Source organism: Xenopus laevis, chromosome 1L, assembly GCF_017654675.1.
Source record: "Xenopus laevis strain J_2021 chromosome 1L, Xenopus_laevis_v10.1, whole genome shotgun sequence".
Lineage (NCBI taxonomy): Eukaryota > Metazoa > Chordata > Amphibia > Anura > Pipidae > Xenopus > Xenopus laevis.
Genome location: NC_054371.1, coordinates 181,690,303 through 181,710,396, shown reverse-complemented (window position 1 = coordinate 181,710,396; position 20,094 = coordinate 181,690,303). Strand labels below are relative to the sequence as shown.

The 20,094-nt window shown below is 39.6% G+C and overlaps 1 protein-coding gene across 6 annotated transcripts; it reads left to right on the top strand.

The window, feature by feature from the left end:
• Positions 1 to 2,192: 2,192 nt before the first annotated feature.
• On the top strand, positions 2,193 to 19,130 carry isoc1.L (isochorismatase domain containing 1 L homeolog). Of its 6 annotated transcripts, XM_041582221.1 has the most exons (7): positions 6,639 to 6,819; positions 7,514 to 7,858; positions 12,109 to 12,228; positions 12,311 to 12,514; positions 13,558 to 13,674; positions 15,366 to 15,527; positions 18,992 to 19,130. In XM_041582221.1, exons 1-6 carry the CDS (start codon positions 6,784 to 6,786, stop codon positions 15,510 to 15,512), a joined length of 969 nt encoding a protein of 322 aa, XP_041438155.1. In that variant the 5' UTR covers positions 6,639 to 6,783; the 3' UTR covers positions 15,513 to 15,527; positions 18,992 to 19,130.
• The last annotated feature ends 964 nt before the right edge of the window (positions 19,131 to 20,094 follow it).

Here is a 20,094-nt window from a genome sequence, read left to right as displayed (position 1 = left end):
CTCTTACAGACAAGCGTTTTTAGCTGCGCTCCCCTGCGTTCCAGTTTCATGCGTTCAGCCGCAGGGGAGCGCAGGAGTAGACGTACTGAATTCTTTTCAATGGGGCTGTAAATACACAGGCAGTAACCAATCAGTGACTTAAGGAGCAGGCATATGGGTCATAAGTGTGGCTTTTGAATCTGAGCTGAATGCTGAGGATCAATTGCAAACTCACTGACCAGTTGTCCCACGTGGCCCCCCCTTAAAGGAATTGTTCAAAATAAAAATTAAAACTGGGTAAATAGATAGGCTAAACGTTTCTAATATAGTTAGTTAGGCAGAAATGTAATGTATAAACGCTGGAGTGACTGGATGTCTAACATAACAGCCAGAACATTACTTCCTGCTTTGCAGCTCTCTTGCTTTACACTGATTGGTTACCAGGCAGTAACCAATCAGTGACTTGAGGGAGGCACATGGGTCATATCTGTTGCTTTAGAATCTGAGCTGAATGCTGAGGATCAATTGCAAACTCACTGAACAGAAATGTACCATGTGGCCCCCCTTCAAGTCTAACTGAGAGTTAGAGAGCTGAAAAGCAGGAAGTAGTGTTCTGGCTATTATGTTACACATCCAGTTACTCCATCCTTTATACATATACATATGTATTTGCATATGCAAATTAAGATTTGGATTCAGTTTGGCCAGGAAGAAGGATTCGGCCAAATCCGAATCCTGCTGAAAAAGGCCGAATCCCGAACCGAATCCTGGATTCGGTGCATCCCTAAAATTGTCTCAGAATATCACTCTCTACATACTAAAAGAACTCCTCTTTTTACTTCTCTTTCCCATTTCCCTTTTTCTGTTTCCTCCTCATCCACTTTATTTGGTTTGTTCAGCACCTCTCTTTCTGCACTGTTCAATTTCGCTGTAGATTCAGTAGGAGAGGCCTGAATAGAAAGACGAGTAATAAAAAGTAATAACTTTTGTAGCCTTACAGAGCATTTGTTTTTTAGAAGGGAGTCAGCGACGCCCATATGAAAGCTGCAAAGAGTCAGAAGAAAAAGGCAAATAACTATAAAAAATAAATAATGAAAACCAATTGAAAAGTTGCTTAGAACTGACAGTTCTATAACATAATAAAAGTTACCTAAAAGGTGAACCACCCTTTTAACAGTTCTTCTCTTTCTGCATCATTTGAAATCCTGGCAGGGAAGGAGGGACTAAACACGGATGTTACAAATTGTAACAACTTCTCCACAGCTAAAGCTGGCCATATACGCAAAGGTCCGAGGACCGAGGATTTGTACGATTTTCGGATAGTGTGTGGAGGGTCCTGACATTTTTTTATCCACCGATCGGTCGTTTGGTCGATCGGACAGGTTAAAAGATTTCTGTTGGCTGCTGATAATATCTCTGCGTGTATTGCCGGTCGTACGATTTTCAGAGGGAGACGGTCAGTAGCTTTTGTCAGACATAACTTTCGTACGATTGCTGTCAGGGGCAGAACATCGGCTGAACTGTTCTTTTGTACTTTATTTGGTCGGAATGGTAAGACTTTGATCTGAATGGTTAGTGGCAGGTCGGGAGATGGGGAAGTCAGAGGCAGGCCCGGACTGGCAATCTGTGGGTTGCCAGGGGCTGCTATAAATTCCCATAGAAAGTCAGTATTTAGTGGGCTGGTGAAGGCGGTTTGGGCCTCTGTGTACCTGAAATGCCAGGGCCTATTTTAATTCTCAGTCCGGACCTGGTCAGAGGATTCGAAGGATCGGATCTTTGCATCTATGGCCAGCTTACAGACAGCATGCAGGAACTACATAACCCACAATGCATTGCACTGTGATGGTCCATTCCTTATTGAAATCACATGTGCAGGGAATTGTGGGGTTTGGAGGATGCAGGCTAAGGACAGACGGCTGTTGATCCAAAGTAACAGTCAGCCAGCTCAGCAAAGTAGTCAGACAGATCAGCAGGAGAGCAGGGGGCTAGGCTTTGGGAACTGTTCCAAACCAAAAAAAATATTTTTTAATTGATGTATATTGCAAAGTTGCTTGAAATTGTGTTTACTTTTCAAAAAGATTAAGTAATGTTTGTGTGGAGTTCCCTCTCTATCGTACAATACAAATGTTTCACACAACTCTATCTCCCACGCGCTTCGGTCACGCACAGAGGAAGACGGAAGTTGGAGGGAACGGGAGCGAGCTTACAGCAAGACAGCAGGGCAGGACGGAGCCAGTGAGGGGACAGCTGGGCTGCGAGCACAAACTCTATTGGCTAAGTGAGCGGAGGGGAGGGTACAAGTTACAAACACGAAAACGATTGTCCAAATGGACGGGGAGGAGGCGGGAGCAGACAGGCATGTAAGGGGCCGTGGAAAAATCTAGACCTTAGTTCGGATGCGCAGCCAGTGGAAGGAGCCCCTGTCTGATCCATAGCAACACGCGCGAGCCTGTGTGGAAGGAAGTCAGTGTGTGATTGTGTGAGTGAGCTCCTCCTTGTTACTCGTGACACAACTCAGAACTCAGCGTTTTTATCTCCTTCAACATTACTGCACTTTTTGTTATTAGGAGGCGCTGCTACATAATCTGTTGCTGAGCGGCGCTACGAGGGGGTAATAATGCGCTCCTTCTAGAAAGAAGATAATGATTGGTGTTTTGGAACCTTGTTATATGGGTTTAGTATAACTGTGGCCTGTGGGGGGCGCTCACTTCCTGCTGCTGCAAGTGCAACCAATACCTGTTGCGAGAAATAGATTGACAGGGTTTTGCGCCAATCCTTGCAACCCATGGGCGCTGTCGTTACTGCTGGGATTACAACCCCTTTAAAGAGCAAAAGCACGTGTTGGATGATAGAACTTGTTCCTTTAAAGGAGAAACAAACCCATAATAAAAACAACTCCTACTCTATATAAAGCGCCCCCTCCCCGGGCAAATGTCCCTAAAGGTGGCCATACACTATAAGATCCACTCCTGTGGCAAGGTCACCAAATGAGCAGATCTTAACCCCATATGCCCACTAACGGCTGGGCTACATGTGACGAATCCGAACGGTCAAATTACAATAGTGCAGGACTGCATCAACACGGGGGGTTCATTAAGGGCTTCTCCTTTAAACCCAAGTATCATAACAGCTCCTTTACTTGTTGAATAACTAGGGGCGATGGCACTCTGGGCCAGATTTCTTTTTGGGCCACCCCTAGGCCAGAGGGTCACCCGCCTGCCCCCTTGCGAGCGTGCAAAATCATATGCAGGCTTCCTTCGGAGCACTGGGGATTAGGTGTGCGGGCTGTTTAAACAACAGTGTGTCCCAAGTACATCATATTTGTTTGTATATGAAACAAAAAATCTCCCTGCGTGCCATCGGGCCCAGATTTGTGGCAAGATTTCAGGGGTGGCACGCCGCCCCGCAAGGGTTGCCAGGTTGGTGTTTTTTTCCCGCCAAATTGGGCTACTAATTTCAAGCCCAGGTGGTTTTCCAAAGTACAAACTAGCCAAAGTATGGATTTGGAGCCCCCTAGTGTGCCAATTAGTGATGTGCGGGTCGAGAATTTCTCAACCCTAACCCGCCCGCTCCCTACCCGCATCCAACCCGGGCCCTCTGCTCCCCTTTATTTATAGACCTGCACCCGCCCCGCCCTGCTGTGATGTCACAAAAGGGGCGGAGCAGGCGGAAGTCTATAAATTCCGGAAGCCGGCAGTACTAGGTTGCTGGCGGAGAGTGCAGGAGAAGAGCTTGACCTGCCCGCGACCCCGCGCATTTCGTCTAGGGGTCGGCCCGAACCCGCCCGACCCGCGGGTAAACCTGCGGGTCCTGCGGGCTTCGGGTGGGCCCGCACATCACTAGTGCCAATGCCATCCCAGTGCATGTTGGCCTACAGCCAAGGTTAATCTGAAACTACAATACCCAGAATGCAATAAGAGTAGAAAGGTGTAGAAAGCAACTAGCTTTTCTATTTGCTGCAGTTCTAGCCTATCAGTCCCAACCTGTCTGCCCTACAGCCGCTGAATCTGGTATATGATAATCACATGTGCCATACAAATAGAATTATATATATATATATATGCTGTTGTCATATTGACTGTTCAGTGTACAAATAGGGCTATATTTGGGCTACTTTTAAAATGGCTTTAGGCTACTTTGTCTGGTTTTCAAATGTAAATCTGGCAACCCTGCCACATTCCAATTTTGTTGGAAGTGGATATTTGAGAAAGTGTTCCATGAGCAACATAAAGGCACAAGGCCACAGACTTGGTTCATTCTTATACAGTCAAAGGTAGTAAAAAAGTTTATTAAGGCCTATGAGTAAGTGCCCCCAATAGGCACGGAACGCGTTAGGCCTTTGTTCACTATGTCCTTTTAAACTTTTTGTACTTTTTTACTACCTTTGACTGATTTTTTGGAGGGACTCACAACTATTGTTGTTTTTCTATGGATATGAACCGTGAGTATATCCTCCATCTTTGTTAATGTTTTGCTTCACTATAACTCTATTTACTTAGGTAGTGCCCACATTGATTTTTTGGCACCTGCTGTTTTTTTGCTTTTATTATTCTAATACAGGTAAAGGAACTCTCCAGTACAGTTATAGGATCTGTTATCTGGAAACCCATCATCCAGAAAGTCCTGAATTAAGGAAAGGTCATCTCCCATAGACTGTTTTATGCAAATATTTTCCTTTTTCTCTCTAATAGTAATACAGTACCTTATACTTGATCCAAACTAAGATATAATTAATCCTTATAGGAGGCAAAACCAGCCTATTGGGTTTATTTAATGTTTTAATGCTTTTATAGTAGACAAATTAGGGAGCTCCAAATTACAGAAATACCCCTTATTAGGAAAACCCCAGGCCCTTAGCATTCTAAATAACCAGTCCCAAACCTGTACATCTAATATCTTTATTATTTCTTATACGCTAATAGGCACATTCCAACAAATCATGCCACTATTGACAAACTTAAAGGGGATGTAAAGGGAAAAAAAAATAAAATCCCATTTTTACTTTCTTTAATGAAAAAATAAATCAATCTCCAATATACTTTAATTTAAAAAATGTGTTACGTTTTTATAATAAACAGTGAAATTCCACCTTTATTTACCTGCTCTGACAGCTGCAGATAGGAAACTTTAGATATTCCACACAAGAATGAAGCGCTCACCTCCGTTTCTTTTCCCTTTTGGGACCAGGTGCTTGGCAGCCAATTTCCCACTCTGCCATGGGTTTCAAATCATATGCAATATCCAACTGACTGCAGCACACTGACACGTTGTTTCTGTGAACTTTCGTTCGTTTCGAGTCACACAGGACTCTTTATCAAGCTTGATAAAGAGTCCTGTGTGACTCGAAACGTCGCATTATTTTGTCTACTGATAATGAGCCAATAAATCACAAAGAAAGTTCACAGAAACAACGTGTCAGTGTGCTGCGGTCTGTTGGATATTGCAGGAAACTTTAGATAGTCCATAACTGCTCTGCAGGGAATCAATCATACTTTCAAACAGCAGGGGACTTTCCTGACCTTAAGCAGCTTTGTTTGTTTCCCTGTAAAGCAGCTGGCGACTGTGTAGAGATTTGTATACATAGACTCAGGTCTGCATTAGTAATGTGCGGGCCGATACCCGTGGGTCGACCTCGCAGTGCTCCACTCGGGTGGCGGGGGCGTTGAGCCTGCTCTCCCCGCTCCCGCCACCTTCAAATGCCGGCATCCGACTTCTGGGTTCCTGTTTTATACTCTCGCGTCTGCTCGCCCCGCCCCTTTTATGACGTCATATGGGGTGGGTCGGTGCAGGTCTATAAAAGGACCCCCGGCAGCCGGCGCGGGTCGGTGCAGGGCGGGTTAGGGTCGGGTGCGGGTCAGGGTAACCCTGACCCGCACATCACTAGTCTGCATATCCTGATTATTAATCAGTTTTTCTGTATCAGCTTCTATGGCAGAAATGATTTGACTTGTGCTATTTTGATAATTTATGACGATCCCTAAGCTTAGCCTCCCAACTGAAGCCCAGACCACACTGAGCATGTGCATGGTCTTGGTCTTGCAAAGATGTTTAACTAAGATACAAGATGACAGCCCCCTGCTGCCAACTTTGAAAGCATAAATCATTTGTTTAATTAGGCTTCTGGTGCAGTAAGTTTATGTTTAGTATAGAAAATACAGCATTTCTAACATTCTTCTATTTTAGACTTTAGTTCCCATTTAAGCATTTTTTGCAAAGATATATATACGTAACAGGTTGCACGTGGCTATTTAATTTATGTTGCTAGAAGGCAGTTCAGGCATCTAGGAAACTGTTTAATGGTAAGGTGAACAGGGGACAAGTGCATGCCCTTTGGAGTTTATGATCTAAGGTCTCTTAAGTCGACTTGAAAATCATTTAAACATTAAACCAACCCAATTGGCTGGGTTTGCTTCCAATAAGGATTAATTATATCTTAGTTTGTATTTTAGTTTGTATCAAGTACAAGGTACTGTTTTATTATTACAGAGAAAAAGGAAATCATTTTTAAAAAGTTGGATTATTTGGATAAAAAGGAGTCTATGGGAGACGGCATTTCCATAATTTAGAGCTTTCTAGATAATGGATCCCAAATCTTTATATAAATAATATTCTAAGATAAGTAGCAGTTGGTCCTTTATTTTTTTTTTAAATATTTTTCTTGTCTTGAATTATTTACATTTTTGTCCTGCACAGCTCCAATTTGCTGTTTAACCCCTTGTTATTCCCTTGACTGCTGGGGCTCTTTCATCATTTCCCAGCCCACGTATTTGCCAGACAACCTTGCATCTTGTCAGTCAGGTCCCTATGAGGCAGCACTTTAGAGTTCATGATACACAGCAGGTTAGTGGTTAAACTGTTGTTATGTGGTTTTTAATGTCCTTAATCAGAGCAATCATGCAGTATTACCATTAGAATGGGGGGGGGGGGTTAGTTAAAAATTATAGTCTGAGATCATTCTGAATTTCAGGTTAGAGAAATGCATTTCGGGAATGGAAATAATTACAAAAAAATGACATTTACTTATAACATATTAAAGGTTCTATATAACATATAAACTATTCTATAAAATGTACTTCCAGACAAACATTGGATTTTTACAGGTTGATAGAGATACATTCAAAACTAAGCTCACTAAGCAGACCCCACATTTGTGGTGGGAAACACTAGGTCTGGCAGTGAAAAGATCAAATTGTCTCCTTTCATCCCTTGAAGCAACACATGAGAAAGCAATGACTGAGGCAGCAAACCAATGGCAACAGGCTTCTCACTTACTAATCACACACTTTCTTCCTTATCCAATCTGCAGCAGGAGGGAGTGAGGAGGAGGAGGAGGAGGAAGAGAGAATGAGAGAAGGTGGCTTGGGGAAGGGCTGTCACCTAGCTTGCCACTCTCTTCTGATTTCTCTGTCTCTCCACCTCTCGCTCGGGTGATAGTAGGCGGAGCAGCATTTTCAAGCCAGGCTCTCTAAACAGAGATTGTAATAATTACTGAAACCTAGAAACACCCATTTTTTCCCTTTCTTTTGTTTCCTAGCACTTGGTGAATATGGCAGAGAAGCCAGTGTGCACCGCTCAGGTGAACGTCAGTTGTGTCAGTCAGAGCAACAGCTGCATCAGTATTGTGGGAAGCAACAACAGCAATAGTGTTCCAGTTCTCTTCTGCTTCTCAGTATTTGCCAGACCATCCTCTGTACCGCACGGCTCAGGCTATGAGGTTCTGATACAGAAGTTCCTCAGTCTGTATGGGGATCAGATAGACATGCATCGCAAGTTTGTTGTGCAGCTCTTCGCTGAAGAATGGGGTCAGTACATCGACCTGCCCAAGGGTTTTATAATCAGCGAAAGATGCAAGATCAGACTGGTGCCCCTGCAGATCCAGGTAAGTGGTCATTTTTGAATTGTTCCAACAGGTTAGGATCTGTAAATGTCTAGCTTAAACTCAAATGTTACATACAGTATATATATATATATATATATATATATATATATATATATATATATATATATATATATATATATATATATATATACATATATATATGTAACATATATATATATATATATATATATATATATATATATATATATATCTTTGCCCTCCAGATGGATAGCTCTGTCAAAATCCCATATTCCTCAGAAAAATGATGTTATAACTGTTAAGTTCATTTTAGAAAGTATTAGTGGATTGGCCTTGCTTAGTAGATAAGTGACCTTTTACAATATATTGCAATATATGGATCCCTGTTTTGTTTAAAGGGTAAGGCATTTTTCAGTAGCAGTATGCACAAAATGTGCAGAGGACTCTTGTATTTGTCTTTTACAAATATAGTGTCTGGCTTAATATAAACCCACCTGCTCAGAGGCTACTGGTCCCACTTTCTACATTCATATAGACATGTGCCCCATAATGGACAGGATCTTGTCCAGTTAAAATTATACGTTCAGTTTTCTTGTCCTTTTTGTACCTTTTTATCTAACACCAACAATTTTCATTTCGTTTTGAGGCAGTGCTATTATATAGCCTTTCAACCTTAAGATGTCTGTTAATATTTCTAGTTCATGGGTTTCAGTAACAAATGCTATTGATACTTTCACTCAGAAAAAGCAGCATAAAGTTTTCAATCGATTCAGTGGCTCCTTACAGCTAGATGGGTGTGTGTGTGTGTGTGTACTATAAGAAATAATCTTTTGCCATTTTATAGATATCACTTCAGCTGCAATCCTTTTCCCGTTTGCCCTATATAATTTACAGAGTTGTATCCAAGATCATTAGACAGCAGCTGGTTTAGACAGCACTAGAAACATGCTGGGAGGAAAGCTCAGAGGAATACTATGACACATCTGATGTTACATACTGTAAATATACCTGTATCCTCTGGAGAAGCAAACTGTTAAGCTCTATATGGATACAATACAATAGAGTAGTCAATTTTAAACTTCCGAGCTTCAGCATAGGCCATTGTATTCTTATGTCCCCTTAGTATGTGATTTGCTGCAGATGTTATGCTAGACTCAAATAAAAATTAAAGGCATCTTTCTGAAATGATGGAATTGTGTGTTTTTCTGATTCTTGCTCACTTGGTCATTTGTAGCATTGCTGCTAGATAACTAGTGCATAGAAGAAAACATATTTTTACTTTTGATGTTTTAAGTTATACTGTATAAGATTTGCCTAAATTAAGGGTGCTTTTTATTATCATTCAGTTACATATGCTGGCAAGGACATTTGCATTGTCAACCATATTTACCCATTATCTTGCCTTTACCAGTCCTAAAACAGCTAAGTGTCAGTCATTAGCAGTAATTATCTCATTCAAGTGCTGGGGGACTTAAATACCCAGAATACAGGAAAAGTATGGTTTAAATTTGAGATGCAGACATTGCAGTTACGGAATAGGCATATGATTAATAAGGGCCCTGACCAACTAAGGTGAGGTTCATTTCTTTCCTTCATCTTCTAACTTTTCCTTAAATAGTTCTGAAGTATGCTTAGCAGCCTTGTACCAGAGGGTGTGGCAAGGCACCTAAGAATACTGTGGTTGCTGCTTTGATCCAGTCTAGTCACTTTATCCAGGTCTCCAACTTTAGAGCCAGGAAAATATACCCCAAACCATAACGCTCTCCCATGCCTCTTCCATGCTTAACTGATGCTTTTAAACTGTGAGTTCTCTACCCAGTCAAAGCTCTACAAAAAACATTTGTGGTGATCTGAAAATTTCAGACTTGAATTCATCAGTATAAAATACTCTTTTTCCATTCCGCAGACGTTCAGTTTTTGTGTTTCTTAACACAAGTAAGCCTCTTAACCCTGTTCATGACCCTTCAGCCCTGCTTAAAATCTTCTGTTGATGTGGCCATGTTTTCTTATGTTAACTCTCCTTCCCCCGTGACTTGATTACCTTTTTCTCTGTAATAATAAAACACTACCTTGTACTTGATCCAAACTAAGATATAATTAATCCTTATTGGAGGCAAAACCAGCCTATTTGGTTTATTTAATGTTTACATGGTTTTCTAGGAGACTTAAGTATGCAGATCCAAATTATGGAACAATGCATTATCCAGAAAACCACAGGTCTCCAGCATTCTGGATAACAGATGCCATACCAGTATAAGCCACTTAAAATTTTTGTCAATTTCTATATAAATCGAGACTGTTTTGAATAAAATAAAAGTCACAAACATTTCTCAGTTGACCTATACATATTCCTACATTTCATGAACTTGAAGGGTATATTGGTTAGCATCAGAAATGCTAAGAAACAAGGTGTCAAACTTTTGATTCATATATGTGTCTGTGTATTTCCCCACTAATCATTCCAACTTAGAAAATATTGTCGCCAAATTGAAAACAATGGATTAGGTGGAAAAGTGAAGCTGCAAAAAGTGAAACTAGCCATGTAGCAATTAAGACTTTTGAAGGAATGGTAAGCCCCATCATTTAATCAGATGCAAAGTGCCATATTTTTAGACGCAGGTTAATGCTTGCCCATAGCAATCAGATATTTGCTTGAATTGCTTGTAATATGTAGGAGGCTGATCAGCCAACCATCAGCTGATTGGATTCTATAGATAACTGCACTGGTACAATTCAGCCCCTGTGTTATCATGTTTAGAATAATAAATTCAATAACAAAGGCATACTATACAAATACCAGTTTGTATACAATCAAGGGATAGACAGTTAAGTACAGAGATGGTTACTACAGATGTTCCTGTTAATCCTTTCCATAAGGCATGCGGCAGTTTACTCCTACTAATAAAATGCAGATTTGTATTAAAATGAGAAGACTATTAGGGACTTGTTTATTAAACTATGGACATGTGCTGCTGATTTCCTCTTTCTGTTTTTTTATATAAAATTTTTATGGTCTATGCATTTCTTTGAGGCCAGTGTAAAATAGTATAAATCAAAATTCAAAGCCTGGAAGCTCTGTTGAGCTCTGGCATTTTAATTGAAACCCCCTAGGAATCTAACTGTCAGACAAGTTTCCTGGGAGACCAAAGGATATATGTAACTGCTCCTGATTTTGGAGCACGACTGTAAAACACAGGAAATATCTTGACTATGAAGATTTTCATTCATCCAGGTCATGGTATATCTAATATAAGTAATTAAAAAAACAAAAAAAACAACTGGACTTACAGGGTAATTATTGAAGACGTTTTACCACTCATCCGAGCAGCTTCTTCAGTTTATTCAGGAGATATCCTCCTAACATGTGGTTATTGCTCTGTAATATAGAAAACTGGGGGGTGGCGGGATAGAATTTTTAAAAGACTACTTACTCTCCTAGATTTGCTGAACTTGTCACAGACCAAAAACTGAGACTTTTTAATTGTTACTATGAGCTGCACCCATTTGGGGGTGATATTGGCTAGTTATATCTTCAGAGAATCTATCCATTTATATCTTATTGTTCGGGATTCTGACCATTCCAGAATGTTCTGGGAATTCAAAATGAAAGGTGTGGCCAGACAACTTACCCTGCCAGCTGAGCCAACAGCAACATAACAGAAGCTAAGGATGATCATGCAAGAATAAAAGGCAGGGGACCTGTTATCAAGATGCTCAGAACATGGGGCTTTCCAGATAAGGGGTCTTTCAGTAATGTGTATCACCATACCTTGCGGCTGCTAAAAACAGGTTTCCAGATAATGGATCGTATGCCTGTATAGTAAAGATGGCCATAGGCGTGCAGATATAGCCTTAATATTGGACGAACGCTTGTGCAGTGCAGCCTCCCGACCTACCGCTAACCATTCAGATCAAATAAAGTAGCAAAAGAACAAATCGGGTGAACTTCTGTCACTGACCGCAATCTTACGAAAGTTATGTCTGACAAATAGTAGTGACAATCAGCCATTGATACCAGATAAGCAATACACTCAGAAATCTTCTAACCTGTCCGATCGACTAAACAACTGATCGCCTTGGCACGAAAAATGTCGGGACACTCCACACATGATCTGGAAATCGTACGAATCAAAGATTCATACAACTGTATCTTTGTGTCTATGGCCAACTTTAAACCTTAATATAACATTTATTTTATAAATCACACTTAGGATTTGTATTTTATATGGGAATTTCTTTATATTTTCACTTTCTAATTTACATTTATTTAGCTCACCACCCTTGGGAACCTTACACCAGCAAGTACGGTGTTTTTCTGCTGTGACATGCAAGAGCGATTTCGGCCTGCAATTAAGTATTTTGGAGACATAATCAGTGTAGGACAAAGACTGGTAAGTTTGAGTGACAAAATTATTATTCTAAGAGAAATTGGAGTAAATTATTGTTTTAATGAAACTTGCTTTTTACTTCTAGCTCCAAGGAGCACGGATTTTAGGAATACCAGTTATTGTCACAGAACAGTATCCCAAAGGTCTTGGAGGTACCGTCCAGGAACTTGACCTTACCGGAGTGAAGCTTGTCCTCCCAAAGACCAAGTTCTCTATGGTTTTACCTGAAGTTGAGGCCGCATTAGCAGAACTCCCAGGAGTACGCAGTGTTGTGCTTTTTGGAGTAGAAGTATGTATGCCTTTTTTTTTTAATATTGATCCTTTGATATACATCACCATTTAATAAATACTTAAACTATAAATATTGTGGTATGCAAAATAAGAATTATTTCATTTAAAGCTTTTCAGTGGGGGATCTTATCAAGGGACTGTCCATATGCAAAAAGTAGGAGGAAGAAGAATCGAAATCCGATTCTTCTTCCTCCTATCTTGTGTGGCGTGGGACGCCAAGGGTAATCCAGCACCCGCCTGCAGTTTACAGAGGAACATCGGTGAGCGGTATTCATTTATATACCATATGCAAAAAGTGGTTTGCCCCCTTTTGCCTTCGATACAGCATACCACAATTGTGTACTTGCTCATACACTAGCAAAGTAGATACCTCCCTGAGTGGTGGATCATGTAATTACCAGTGCAAGGTAGAAGTCCATTATACAGGAGGATTATCTGTGCTCTGGTAATCTATTTGTCTACAACACAAGGCCCAGACATGCAGTAGCTTCAGTTCTCATTGTTGCCCTCTATAGCTCAAGAACTAACAAAAACTGTAGATATTTTTGTGATTCAGATAATGTTTAAAAAGTATGTTCAGCACAAGCCCTGTTTTTTGAATTGATGTTGAGCGTGGGTGTTTGCTGCTCCTTGCATAGATCATGGATGGTTTAGCCAAGAAGGCTACAGAATGCAGAACAGTAGCAAATGGCAGAGAGCAGTAAATAAGGACAGCATGTAGCAAGGTTAAAGGGATACTGTCATGATTTTTATGGTTTACTTTCTATTTTTAAGTTACACTGTTTATATTGCAAATAATTCACTCTACTATTTAAAATGTTATTCTTGAACCAACAAATGTATTTTTTTAGCTGTAATATTGGTGTGAAGACAGTCATCTCAGTTCATTGTACCTAATTCTGAGCTGTGAGAAGGAGCCAGCACTTCAGGAAGGAATATGACATGGGGATTGGCATTGCTGGCTTTCTAAGCATTTTGAATAATAATAAACTGCTGTTGGATTTTAATGTATTTAATTTCTCAGAACTATGTTTCTTCCAGACACATGTATGCATTCAGCAAACGGCATTGGATTTGATTGGCCGAGGGGTAGAAGTCCACATTGTGGCTGATGCAACCTCTTCAAGAAGTATGATGGATAGAATGTTTGCTTTGGAGGTGAGAATAAAACATCATTGCAGCAAAGTGATTGGTCAGTGTTACAAAGACCCACAGATGGACCACTCATTATGTCCACCCACTGATATCTGTGACTGTAAAGGCACATAAATTAGGTCTAGCTGAAGTGTCACAGTGATTGAGCATTGGCATTGACTGAGATACTTCTAAAATAAGTTTGCATTTGTTGTCTTACTTTTATTTAGAATTTGACAATACCTAATATGTAAAATAGAGGACACCAGAAAGCCCCATTGAGATAATGGATACACTTTGAAAAATTTCAGTCCATTAACTGAAAGATGTTGTATCTGTGATTGTTGCCTCTAAACAGAGCAACACTCCCTCCTAGAGACTTTGGAACCATTTAGCTCACTAATTACTTGCCTTTTGCTTATTAGTGAAAATATTATGACTCTTCATTTATATTTAATGCTCAGAAAATACACTTTAATGACTTCATGGATGAGTGTTTCATAGACACAAAAGATCAGCGGAAACCTAACAACCAAGCTTAATTTCAAATATGCAAATTAGGATGTGGTTTGTGTTCAAGATTAGGCAGAATCTTTTGCGGTTAGATATATGGAAGGGATTGTAAGCTTCATTGAAGCATAGACTAATGTGCATGATGACCAGTTTCACAGCTACTGAATTATCCAAATAGATACTTTCAGTATTTTTTATGTAGCCATAGATTTATATGTATGTATGTATATGTTTATTTAGCCTGTTTATAAGGATTTTAATGGATTTATTTAAGAACCCAGCCATAATAATATGAAATTTGTTTGACTTAATTTTTTTTTGCCCTTTATTGGGAAAAGCTGTCATTTAGCTTCTTAACAGAGTCAAAGATTCCCAAGGGATATGAGTGGAGTGTTATTTTCCAGTGCTGTTTAGCTGGCACCAGATGACTTTTAGTTGGTCTCTGTCTAAATCCTTGTGTTTAAAAAACTTTTCTTTTATATGTTTGCAGTGATGAACTGTCTGACATAGAACGCAGTCTAGTCTGTTGTAACTTAGATGTAAAAAGATTGAATGTGTGCAGACTTACTTAAGCACTGAATAACTGGACTAGATTGCAATTAGACCTGTTGTTCCATGCCCCTGGCAAACATTTGAGCTAAGCCATTAACCGATTGTGGCATAAAGGCAAATTAAATTCTTTCATAGAATGAATGACATTGTGCTAACATTTGCAGCACAGAAAATAACAGGACTGCAGGCAAATGACACAAACATCTGGTATATTGTAACAAAAGAACTACAAGATCACTTGAGAGTCATATTATTCAGAAGTACAGTTTTACAGACCATGTAGACCATGCATTCAGTAACTTACACACACACACACTCACACACACACACTCACACACACACACTCACACACACTCACACACACTCACACACTCTATAGTTTGTGGGTGCATGATGCTTAGACCCCTGTCTTTACTTCATGCTAATGGGGCAGTGCACTTGAACTTGGCATTTGTAAATGCTCCTTGTGTATTTCTGCAAAGCTGTATGAAACTCCCATATGTTTCTATGCTAAGGTAGAGGGAGGCAATGTTCTGTGGATCAATTAAAAATACGATTTTGATTTTGTTTTTATTACCTTTGATTATGCAAGTGTGTTTTCTGATTTATAACTTTTCTAACAAATAATGGCAATTCTCTTCTCTTTCCAGCGCTTAGCACGTAATGGAATAATAATTACAACAAGCGAAGCGATACTCCTACAGTTGGTAGCTGACAAGGACCATCCAAAATTCAAGGAAATCCAAAATCTTATCAAAGCAAGTGCTCCAGAGTCAGGGCTTCTTTCTAAGGTGTAAGGAAAAGAATTAACGGTAAACAACTTTGTGTTCTTAGCTCAGATGCAAGATTATTTCCAAAAATATTTTATTGTATGGATATGTCATTATGGTAAAGGGTCCTGTTTTCCTCAAGTTGTAAGATCTAATGTTGACATTGTAAGTAGCTGCTTTTGTGTTAGGTTGCAAAGTTGGACTTGACTTGAGAAAGGGTGCATATGCACGTCACTAGCTTCCAGAATGTTTTCAATTGCATTGCCCATTGGGTATAGTGAAGCAGCTTCTTCTTAATTCCATTGGTTCATGAGTGGCCTGCTCCTCAATAAGATTTACTTGATGTCGCTGAAAGCTCATTTATAAACACTGGGCAAATTTGCAACTGGGCAGTTACACATGGCAACCAATCAAATGATTGCTTTTACTGTTCAACCTGCAGCTGGCTGATAAAAGCAAATAACGGATTGGTTGCTATGGGTTACTGCACAAGTGCAAATTTTCCCAGTGTTTATAAATGAGCCCCATTGTCTCTAGTGAGAGTGATAGAGCAGGGTCTGCTTCTCCTTCTTTGCAAGTTACAAAAGAAGCAAATGTACCAATAATCCTAAATATGCATCTGCAATAAACATGTCTATATGCAAGCACAGCGTGGTTTGACATTTAGTTGACAATATATCATGTGAAGTCTGAGGACTTCTGTTTTGTAAATATGTTCAATTCAGTTAATTTTGAATACAATTTAAAGAGAAACGCACAGTTCTTTTGAAGCCAGCCTTTAATTATACTCACAGATTTCACCTTCAATGATCCAGTCACACTGGCAGCTTTTCAGCAGCTACTAAATGTTTGTACATTCCCAAAGTGTCTGCCATCCAGTTCCCAGCCGACCTTAAGCCACCCTTCCAATGTGGTATAAGACATTTATTCTTTTAAATTTCAAACAGAAAAATAATGAGCAAGTACTGTTGTCATATTGGGCAACTGCCCTTTATGATTCTTGCCTTCCTTCATTGATAAACATTTGAAAACCTAAACTTGCAGTTATGTTAAATGACACAGATTTGCCTTGTATGAGTTAAATGCCAACGTGGATTATAAACTAAGAAAATGATACAGGGTAATTAAACTGAGGATCTCTTGCATAAGTAATTCTAAAACAACTGGACTTGCTGAGTAATCATTGAAGACGTTTCACTACTCATCCGAGCAGCTTCTTCAGTTCAATTGATGTGGGAAGTTCTCGGGCATATAAACTCTTCCACTAATCCAATCACAATGGCACATTGTAACATTTCAGAGAGGTGACGTCTGAAACTCACAGAGGTGTGATTCTGAAACATCTTCAATGATTACTCAGCAAGTCCAGTTGTTTTAGAATTACTTGGATATACCATGACCTGGATGAATGAAAATCTTCATAGTCATAAACGGAGGATCAGTGTTTGATACACCTATGTAAAAATATGTAGACATCTGGCTGTACACAAGTTTTTCTTATAATAGAGCTGAAATTGCAACACAAAGGTGTACATGCATACATACATACATGCATACATACATACATACATACATACATGTATCAGTCTGGGAGCAGCATCAGGGATTCACTGTTTGCTTTGCCTACAGCTGGTGTAATAGTTAAATCAGGGGTCCTGATAATAGGTCCCCATCCTTCTGCCCACCAAGTTATATGCCATTCTTTCAACATATAGCATTGAAATGAGGTTCCCAACCGTCTTTTGGCTTGTGAAAGCTGATTATCAGACTTAATTTGAAATCCCAGTGAAATGTAGATCATTAGGGGCAGATTTATCAATGGTTGAAATGAAAATTTGAATTTAAAAAATTCGAATTTCGAGCTAATCTTTGTGTACTTCGAAGGGAATTGTTCAAATTTGAAAAACATTAGAAAATTCCAATTGAAATGTATCATGTACTGTCTCGACTTGGACCATTCGCCATCTAAAACCTGCTGAATTGCTGTTTTAGCCTATGGGGGACCTCCTTGAACCCATTTGGAGTCAATTGGTGGACTTTGAAAAATCTAAGATTAGAATTCAATTGAAAATGGACCTATTCCATCGCAACGGACCTATTTGGCCAAAAAAAAACCCTTCAATTTAATTTCGGTTGGTCTTTTTGAATTTAAATTTTGAAGTTATTCAAATTCGAAATTCGACCCTTGATAAATCTGCCTCGTAAAGTATAGTATAGCTTTGTGCCCCAGGCAAAATGACAAGGAATAGTATATTCACTGGAAGGCATCCCCTCCCCCCAGTGATTATAATAAAAGCACTGGCCAGGGGAACCTTTTATGACGTTCTATTCTGTCTTTGATGATCAAAGAAAGTGGCATGGTAGTCTTATAGACAGTATCCTGGGCCAGTGAGAGTTCAGGCCCAAGTTACCGGTTATATTAATTGGGGTGTGCCTAGCCAATTGGCTCACCATGTCCCTCCCCATGAATATTAACTTCCTTGTCAGGGCTTCAGTTGCCAGACTTTACTATTTAACAACACTTATACCCACTGAAAGAAGATTTTCAGAAAAGTATTAAAGGGGTTGTTCACCTTTCAGTTAACTTTTAGTATGTTACAGAATGGCCAATTCTAAACAACTTTTCAACTGGTCTTCATTATTTTTATTTTTTTTATAGATTTTTTATAGATTTGAATTATGTGCATTTTTCTTCTGACTCTATAAGGCAACAATTCTTGTTATTGCTACTTTTTACTACTCCTTGCAATCATAGTCCAGTCTTTTATTCAAATCAAAGCATGGTTGCTAGATAAATCTGGAGCCTAGCAAGCAGATTGCCCTGAAATTGCAAACTGGAGAGCTGCTGAATAAAAAGCTAAATAAACCAAAAACCACAAATAATAAAAAATGAAACCCAATTACAAATTGTCTCAGAATATCAGTTTCTACATTGTAATAAAGGTTAACTCAAAGGTGAACAACCCCTTTAAGCCAGCAAAGAAACACTGAATGCTGACCCCCCCCCCCCCCAACCTCATGCTGGTTTCAGTTAATTTAAAAGGGAAATGCCTAAAAGTGCCAGCTCTGGCTCCTTTCACATAGAAGTGCTGGGTTTTCATGAGGCCAAAAAGCACTGAGCAAATCCAGTACTGATATTAATTTCAGACATTTCACCATTAACGCAGAGGGAGACAGCATGCTGGAAAATATAGCTGACAAAAATGCCTGAAATGTGACCTGAGCACTATTATTAGTTACATGTGGTTGGTCACTTAAGAGTTAATGCAATACTGCCAAATTCATAGGTCTTTTGTCAAATATCTCCTATATTTCTATACATTATGTTTCCATTATTGCCCAGTCTTTGCTACAACAATGTGACTTTCTTTTTCATGTGTTTCATATTTATGTAAAAATAAAGTATATCTTAATAAAAAGTTTGTACCTGTAATGCCTCTGCTAGAATATTTATTTATCTGCCTGTTATCATCTGAATTTTGATTATGCTCCTTTTGTTTCGCTAGTGAAAGAAAGAAGGAACAAATGAAGAGCACCGCAGTGTAAATGTTAAAACACCTGTTTTGCTGGGGAAAGGTGGTGGTGGGGGGGGGGGTTTGGATAGCGACACTGACTTAGGGGCCCATTTACTTAGCTCGAGTGAAGAAATAGAAGAAAAAATACTTTGAATTTTCGAATGGTCGAATATGTCTACTTCGACCATCGATTTGGCTACTTCGACCTTCGACTACTACTACGACTTTGAATTGAACGATTCGAACTAAAAATCGTTCGACTATTTGACCATTCGATAGTCAAAGTACTGTCTCTTTAAAAAATTCTTCGACCCCCTAGTTCGCCAATTAAAACCTACCGAGGCCAATGTTAGCCTATGGGGAAGGTCCCCATAGGCTTCCTAACAATTTTCTGATCGAAGGAATATCGTTCGTTTCGAAGGATTTAATCAATCGAACGATTATTCCTTTGTTCGTTTGATCGTAGGAATATCGCTAAATCCTTCGAATTCGAATATCGAAGTCGAAGGATTTCAATTTGGCAGTCGATTATCGAGGGTTAATTAACCCTCGATACTCGACCCTAGGTAAATCTGCCCCTTAATGTAAAAAATAAATACAATTAGGGATGCACTGAATCCACTATTTTGGATTCGGCCGAACCCCCGAATCCTCCGCGAAAGATTCGGCCTGAATACGAACCCTAATTTGCATATCCAAATTAGGGGTGGGAAGGGGAAAACATTTTTTACTTCCTTGTTTTGTGACAAAAAGTCACACACTCCCCGCCTCTAATTTGCATATGCAAATTAGAATCCGGTTCGGCCGGGCAGAATAATTCGGCCAAATTCAAATCCTCCTGAAAAAGGCCAAATCCTGAACCGAATTCTGGATTCGGTGCATCCCTACATACAATGGTTGAATAATAGTAGCTGAGCAGTTGCAGGAAACATTTGATTGAAATAAACAGGTAGCTAACACATATGTTCGAGAAGACCATGACATACACATTTAACATTTCACAGATAGCGAGAACAAAATCTCTGACAATATTTATATTCTCAGATCATAGGCATGTTTCCCCAACAACCAATTACAAAGTTGTTTCAGTGTGC